The 8170-nt window shown below is 34.8% G+C and overlaps 2 protein-coding genes across 2 annotated transcripts; both read right to left on the bottom strand.

Moving 5' to 3' along the window:
• Nucleotides 1-3477: 3477 nt before the first annotated feature.
• On the bottom strand, nt 3478-5095 carry LOC145635333 (pentatricopeptide repeat-containing protein At3g13150-like). Its single transcript, XM_081686612.1, has one exon. The coding sequence runs from the start codon at nt 5051-5053 to the stop codon at nt 3845-3847; it is 1209 nt and encodes a 402-aa protein (XP_081542738.1). The 5' UTR covers nt 5054-5095; the 3' UTR covers nt 3478-3844.
• Nucleotides 5096-5522: 427 nt separating this feature from the next.
• Nucleotides 5523-7144, bottom strand: LOC145635332 (uncharacterized). Its single transcript, XM_081686611.1, has one exon. The coding sequence runs from the start codon at nt 6971-6973 to the stop codon at nt 5705-5707; it is 1269 nt and encodes a 422-aa protein (XP_081542737.1). The 5' UTR covers nt 6974-7144; the 3' UTR covers nt 5523-5704.
• Nucleotides 7145-8170: the final 1026 nt, after the last annotated feature.

Here is an 8170-nt window from a genome sequence, read left to right as displayed (position 1 = left end):
GGAGATGGCAACACTCCCTCCTCTGAACCTAAAAGGTTTCCATCTTTTCTGATTGCATTCTATGTGGATTTTTCTAGAAAGGAATTCCAAGCAGAGGATAAAGAGGTAAGGAGATAGGGGGTCACCTTGCCTTATTCCCCTAGTTGGATAGAAAAGGGAAGAGAGTTTGCCATTTATAAGAATGTTGCAGGACATGATAAGGGAAACAGTGGAAGTGTTGAAGTTAAAGAAGGAGAGGCAGTGTTGAATGAAGGACCATTCAAGCCTATCATAGGCCTTTTTTAAGTCTAGCTTTAGAGCAAACAAACCTCTACTACCCTTTCTTTTTTTCATTGAGTGAAGTATTTCAGAGGCTAGGATGTAATTTACCTTTGTCCCTCTGCCTTTTAAAAAGCTGTTTTGGTTTGGGGAAATAATGTTGTAAAGGTGAGGCCTAATTCTATTGACTAGGATCTTTGAGATGATCTTGTAAGAGGTGTTTACCAGGCTTATAGGTCTAAAACTGGTGATTTGGGTGATATCACATATATTTTCCCATATCAATCATATCTCTAACACCCTTAGCCTCTTTTTGAGAAAATACAAGTGTGTAACATTGATAAACATATACTTCGTATAAATGTTTTATTAAGGGGTATCTATGTAATTAACCTATAACTTGGGTTGACAGTTGACTGAAGTTTTTAGCATTAACATTTACTTTCTCTCTCCTCCTTCAAGCTTCAATGGTGGATCTAGTTTTCACTTACTTCTCTATCCTCTTTCAACCATTGATTTTAATGCCAGAGTTTACATTACACCTCTGATGAACATCCGCAAAACATAGTAAAATAGAGAAATAACGAAATCAATGGAAATTAAAAAGAAGCTCACTTTCCGTTAATAGTTAACCATGCCCTTTATCTCTCCCTTTGTTTTTAGGGATTTCGTTTAATAATAATATTCATCTTATATGATTTAATAATTTTTATTACTTGAAAATATGTACTTTAATTTATATTTGTTTGTAATGTACAAAAAATTAACACTATGTTTTTTTCCATATGTTCCTTATTATAGTATATCATATAATTAATGATCTTTATTATTGGATCTCTTGATAAACTATTTTAAATGTCTATATTCTTTGATTTTAATTGTAATATACTTTTATACTCACATAAAGTACACAATTAGAATTATAATTAATATACAAAAAATTATAGAATTAATAAATGATATTGAAGATCAATAAGGGTTAAATCACAAAATATAAAAGACATATTCAAATAATGTAGACACTAAAACACATACAAGCTTAACAATAACACAAACTATTAGGTCAGTCAAGCCGGACCAAATAGTTTGTGCGGCGGAGGAGATGACGATGACGAAAAGACGACGCTGACGATGATGACATAAATGGTGGATCTCCTTCTCTCCCTATAGGCGACGGTGACGATGACGACATCAATGGCGAAGGAGAGAAGCAGGGTCATTCATGGCAAAAGAGAGAGAAAGTTTACTTCTCGGATTTTTCAAAAAATGCCTAAAAAATTGAATTGGGGCTTTCTTATATGATGTATAATTGTTGAAATTATTTGTCCCATATGATTGTATGTTGAATTGTGAGCATTTTGATGACATATGCATGTATTTTGGTTGAGAAATGAGTAAGTTATGTTATACCCATTACCTTTAGTACGAGCTCTTCGATGGTGGTTCCACCATTGTTATACATATCATCAAACAAATTATACATACATATCCTTGTATGATATCCTCTATTGGCTAGATGATATCCTATATTGGCTATATTATATCATGGCTGGATGATATCCTCTATTGGCTATATATATGATATCATTTATGATTGTGTCTATGATATCCTTTATTGGCTGGATAATATCCTATATTGGCTATATGATATCATGGTTGGATGATATCCTTTATTGGCTATATGATATCATTTATCATCCAGCCAGTATAAATATCATCCAGCCAATAAAGGATATCACATAGCCAATAGATGATATCATCCGACCAATAAAGGATATCATCCAGCCAATAAAAGATATCACATAGCCAATAAATGATATCATATAGCTAGTAGAGGATATCATCCCGTATATAGAGGATATCACTCCGCCAATCGAGGATATCAAAAATCCGCATTTCGTCAGTTCGGACTGACGAAACATTTTGTCAATCCGGACTGACGCAATACCTTCTCTAACAATAATAAGAACAAAAACTTTGAAAAAACATAAGGGATAGAAGAAATTAACACAATGATAAAACAAACATAATACCTAAAAAAACATAAAAGGAATAAACGAATATAAGCATAGAAGAACATATTATTTAAGTAAAAGAACATACGAAGTATTTTGTATTGTTGAAACCCAAAGAGCTTTTTTAATCTACATACTACCTCTGTTAATTTTTATGTGCAACTTTGGGGTATTATTTGTGAGATATAAAATATTCCAAAGTTGCACATAAAAATTAACGAAGGTAGTATATATATATATATATATATATATTTAAAAAAACATAGTTTATATTGTAAATAAAGAATATATAATTTAACCTAAGGAACATAATGATCAAACTCAATAAACATACTATGCTTGCATTCTTTGTAAATGTATATAATGTTATTTATTTTGCCCGTATTCTTTATACATATATGACTACTATATGTAATGTTGTTTCCATGGTGCACCATCGCATGTTGATGATGCACCCGGATGAACCATAGAAATTTCATATATATGGAACGTGTACAATATAATTTTTTTTTCTTTTTTAAATAATGTGTGAGTGAACCACTAAGGCTATACTAAATTACTAATTACATTAAGAAGGTGTCAGGATTTAAAATCTATAATTTATTAATTTATTATTGTACACACGCCCTCAAGCTTTAATGGTGAATTCACTAGCATTTGTAGGTCTACTTACAGTGTGTTTGGATAAAGAAAGGGATGGAGGAGAAGAGGAGGGGAGAGAAGAATGGTGAGTTCTTTCTAGATCTCTCCATTGTTAGAGGGATCAATTTCCTACAATTTAATCCCTCCATTTCTCTCCCCTTCAATTCCCTTCCTTCATCATTTGTTATCCAAATGAAAAATATCTCATCTCTCTATTTCTCTTCCTTTCTTTTCCCTCCATTTCCTTCAATCCAAACACACCGTTAGACCGGAAAGGTTACATAGGCAAAGCTATTAAATCTAGATATTGGTCACTAATCACTATATCCAAGTTTAGGAATTTCCTCTTGTTTGTGATATCTGGGCTTCAGCTTTGTTCAGAGTTACATGGCTTCATCTGTAGTTGATCATGTAGCTAGGGGTCCTATATATGTTACGTTACAAGATTGAGTTTCAACTGCATTGGCCTCACTATGTTGCTTTAGCCAATTAATGTACTTTGTGGTTCTGTAGATATAGTTGTCAACATATTCATATTAATCTTGAACAAGATACATGGAGGTGAAACTAGGAAGAAGACTAGTATATTGCAAATATTGTAACAAATTAAATTATCACCCAGGATGCATAGATTACAACTATATGCAAATGAATCGCATACACTAGTATATAAGATGTGCTAACAAGTAAAAGTCATAATATTTTTGCAGTTGCCTGCCATTCCTTCTTCACAAGATCATACAAAACATAGAAGATAACTGAAAAAAATTCTGCTACTAGTTTGGGTCATAAGAAGTCGTAAAAGGCAATGATACAACGCAAACGGGCCTTAAGCCTACATCTTATACTCTAACTGTTGCCTGCTTAAAACCTTAGTTTTTATCTGAACTGGTTCAACACAAACACATGAAAATTTATACTCTGAAGCTTCAAAGGAAATAGCGAAAAATACCTGCAGGCAATACAAGATCATAAGGAAAATAAGTATTGGACTTTCCAAGTCCTACAAGGACCTTCGCTTCCTCCATCATCGACTTCTTTGTCAATCCATCAACTACCTTCTGCAACAAAGACTCATCAACCGAGCACTGATGTCTAAACATCCTCTTGGACACTTTATATGCCAAGCCATAATCGCCTTTGTCGCATAGAAAAGGAACAATGGTGTTGAATGTAACCCTGTTGGGAGAACAACCGCTGTTCAAGAGCTCATAATACCATCGTCCAACTTCATCCAAATCATCATTCTTACATGCTCCTAGAAGCAAAGCATTGTAAGTACCAACATCAGGCCTCAGTCCTTTACTTTCTAACTCTGTGACAAACCCCTTCGCCTCGAAAACCCTGCCATCATTAACAAGTCTTTGCACCTTGAAATTATAGCTTAAAACTTCAGGATTCACACCCTTTTCAATCATCCTTTTCCATATCTTTTCACCTTCCTCAAACCCCTTACTCTCATAAAACGCACTAAGAAGCGTATTGTACGATACGGCACTCGGGTTTAAGCCATTTTTCTCCATCTCATCAAGCAATGATAATGCATCATCAAACAACCCAAGTTTACACAGAGCATGAGCTGCTGTATTATAGCAATGTACACTCGGTTTAATCATCAACTTAGAGGGCAGCACACGAAAAAGCTCGATAACTTTATCATACTTCCCTGTATTAGAAGCAGCTCCTAAAAGGGCATTGAAAGATTTGAAATTTTGAACACAACCTCGTTGAGGCAATTCGTCGAACACCTTGCGTGCATGATCAAACAAACCAGCTTTCCCATATAAATATATAAGGCGAGCAGCAAATGGTTCCCCAGCAATGTAAATTTTCTGGGATTCTAATGCTTCTTCAATTAAAGTATTCTGCTTTGCAAGAGAAAGACGATGAATTGTGTTTTCGTAAATTTTATGCTTTTGCCTGAAATACTTTTCTTGAGATAAAAATTTGAACTTTTGTACAAGTTTTTGAGGGTCTTTCTCATCTAAGAGATCTTTAATACCCAGATTAATGGCTTGATTATTGGAAGAATTTGGTAATTCAGTGGGTTTTGGAGTCTTTGATTTAATGGAGTTTGCTGCGTTTCGTGTTGAAGAAAATAGGCCATGAAGACGAGTGTATACGTTGGATTTTGACATTGTGTGTTTATAAAAGTGTGTTTTTCAATTGAAAGTTGGATACAAGTCATACAACCATACAACTATACAAGATACAAGAATTTTTTTTTTTTTTTTTTTTTTTTTTTTTTTTTTTTTTTTGGCACAATTAGTCAATTAGAACTTGAAACCGACTAAAAACTGGAGTTTAAGTGTTTAATTGAAAATGTAGTTGTGTGACTTGTGTCTTAATTTTTCCACATCTGCTCGGTTAAGTGTAAATCCTTATGGCCCTTAATGATGATGGATGGAATAGGATGGTATCAATTTAATTCAGTTTGGTTCATTTTGAAACAATTTCAATTTCAATTTTGTCTAATTTTTGGGATGGGTTCAAATAAGGCTGGATGCACTCGTATTTGAGTCCAATTCAAATTATAGTGTGTAAGTCAATGACAAGCGCGATAGAGAAGCACTTGGTAGATATATATCCAAGACAAGCATCATGCTTGTATATGTAACAAGCTTTACTAAATTAACAAGGCAAATTGTTCCGCTATTAGTTAGTTTTGATCATAAGAAATCACAAAGAGGCAATGACACAAAAGAGATTCATAACCCAGGTCTAAAACTTGCAACTAATGCCAATAAAAGAACCTTACATAAGCTAAAACAGTTAACCTATGAATTTAGTCAGTTAGTCTCCAAGCTTGATTTGAAATAGCCCATAATACCAGTAGGAGGCAAATCAGGCAATACAAGATTATAAGGATGATAACTGTTAGACTTTCCTAGTCCCACAAGGATCTCAGCTTCCTTCATCATTGAGTTCTTTGCCAATGCATCAACCGCCTTCTGCAACAAAGACTCATCAACCGTGCACTGACGCTTAAACATCCTCTTGCACACCCGAAATACCAACCCATAATCACCCTTATCACACAAAAACGGAACAATGGTGTTGAAAGTAGCCTTGTTCGGAGCACAACCATCGTTCAAGAGCTCATTATACCATCGTCGTACCTCATCTAGATCATCGTTCTTACACGCTCCTAGAATCAAAGCATTGTAAGAACCCGCATTGGGTTTTAATCCACTAGCTTCCAACTCCAAGAACAGCTCCCTTGCTTCGGAAATCTTTCCATCTTTGACAAGTCTATGCAGCTTGAAATCATAGCTGATTACACTAGGAACCACCCCACTTTTAATCATCCTTTCCCACAGTTTCTCACCCTCATCAAACTCCCCCTTCTCATATATCACACCAAGCAGCGTATTGTACGTAATCACACACGGTTTCACCCCATTGTCCTCCATCTCATCGAGCAACGACACCGCCTCATCAATCAACCCGAGTTTACACAGCGCCTGAGCAGCCATACTATAACACCCAGTAGACCGTTTAATTGACAACTTCGACGGAAGCTCACGAAACAGCTCATAAACCTTATTGAAATCCTCACAATGATAACCAGCCACTAAAAGGGCATTAAAAGTTTTGGCATTCTGTTGTAAACCTCGTTGAGGCAATTCGTCGAACATCTTGCGTGCATGATCAAACAACCCAGCTTTCCCATACAAATACATAATCCGAGCAGCAAATCCTTCCCCATTAATGTAATCTTTCTGGGATTCAAGCGTATCTTCAACTAAAGAAATCTGATTAGCAAGAACAAGTCGATGAATTATATAAGCATAAATTTTATACTTTTGCCTGAAATACTTATTTGGAGACAAATACTTGAATTTTTCAACTAGTTTTTGAGTGTCTCTCTCATCTAAAAGCTCTCTAACACCATTATTAATTACTTGATTATTAGCTAAGGCAATCAATGGCTGTTCTTTTGGGGTAATTAGGGTTTTGAATTCTGGTATTTTTGTTGGTTTTGGTAACTTGGGTTTAATGGTGTTCGCTGCATTTTTGGTGAACAGGCTATGGAGGCGAGCGCATGGTTTGGACATTTCTGTTGATTGTCACTGTTTCAGGGTTTAAGCAACTATAGGAAGGTTGAAGAAGAGTGGAGTTTTTGAATTGAAATTATGGGACGAAGGGAGTAATAAAGTTAAGGTACGGATTATGATGGCTATAGCCTATAAGGCAAACATTGGGGCTAGGATTTTTGCACAAAAATTACTCGTAAGTAAGTGGCTTGATTCGGATAAAGGATTAAGTCAGGACTAATTTTTGTGCCAAAGTTTTCTTTTATAGAGACAATAATAATTTTTTTCGAATGTTAATAAATTACTAATAAGATTCGGGTTGGTAGAAAATTATTATGAAACTTGGATTCTCTTTTGAGTATGGGTCTGCTGGTTAGACTCGTGTTAGTAAGCTCAGTCTCTATCCATTGCTTTAGTAGATATTTGATACAAACAGTGATTGTATATTGGTTCATTTAGCCCAAAAATTTGACAATCCACCAAATTGTGTAGTCTGTGTTTGTGAAGATTGTTAAACTTGTTATTAACAATACTTGAATTGAACCCCCGATTGGCACAAATGTATCCCTAGCCAAACAACCAAATGACTTAAACTGATTGCAAAGTGATTATAATAAAACTCCAATCAATCTGAATGGATACATACTCAATATATATGGAGTAATATTAAAGTCTAATACTACATCCGATTCGTATTATATGCAACTTTGGTGTATTATTTGTGAGATATAGAAAATTCCAAAGTTACATATAATACGAACCGGAGGTAGTAGATTAGTTTATTACATTTTTTATAGATGTTACTTTGTCATCCACATCTCATAGTTGTCCTTTATAAATAAAAATTATATATGTGCTTTGTGGTGATTTAAATGGCATTCAACTAAACAAGTTCATGACATAATAAATCACATACTACGTAAAAATAAACGAAATATGATCTCTACATGTAAGCTTGTAGCTGCTTTCTTTAAAATCGTGGCATGGTACAAACTACATATCTAGTAGGTCAAAACAGACTTAACTAGCTAACCCAAATTACGCGAGCTTAGCTTAGCACAAGGCACAATTGAGTGCCAACTTAATGTATGACGAATGATCTCTTACTACAAGGTAATATTTAATATCTTAGCTAGGGGTGTGCTAAAAATAGCCCTGACCTGAACCAGATTGGACCTAATAGGGCCTGACCGGTGAATTTAGGTCCCGTCTCCGGTG

The sequence above is a fragment of the Chenopodium album genome, chromosome 6 (genome assembly GCF_948465745.1).
Source record: "Chenopodium album chromosome 6, dcCheAlbu1.1, whole genome shotgun sequence".
In the NCBI taxonomy this organism is placed as follows: Eukaryota; Viridiplantae; Streptophyta; class Magnoliopsida; order Caryophyllales; family Amaranthaceae; genus Chenopodium; species Chenopodium album.
Note: the sequence above shows the minus strand (reverse complement) of the source record. Positions and strands in the feature narration are given on the sequence as shown.

Excerpts from the sequence above, each read along its gene's own strand:
- LOC145635333 (XM_081686612.1), bottom strand. The coding sequence starts at position 5,053 with ATGTCAAAATCCAACGTATACACTCGTCTTCATGGCCTATTTTCTTCA.
- LOC145635332 (XM_081686611.1), bottom strand. The coding sequence starts at position 6,973 with ATGTCCAAACCATGCGCTCGCCTCCATAGCCTGTTCACCAAAAATGCA.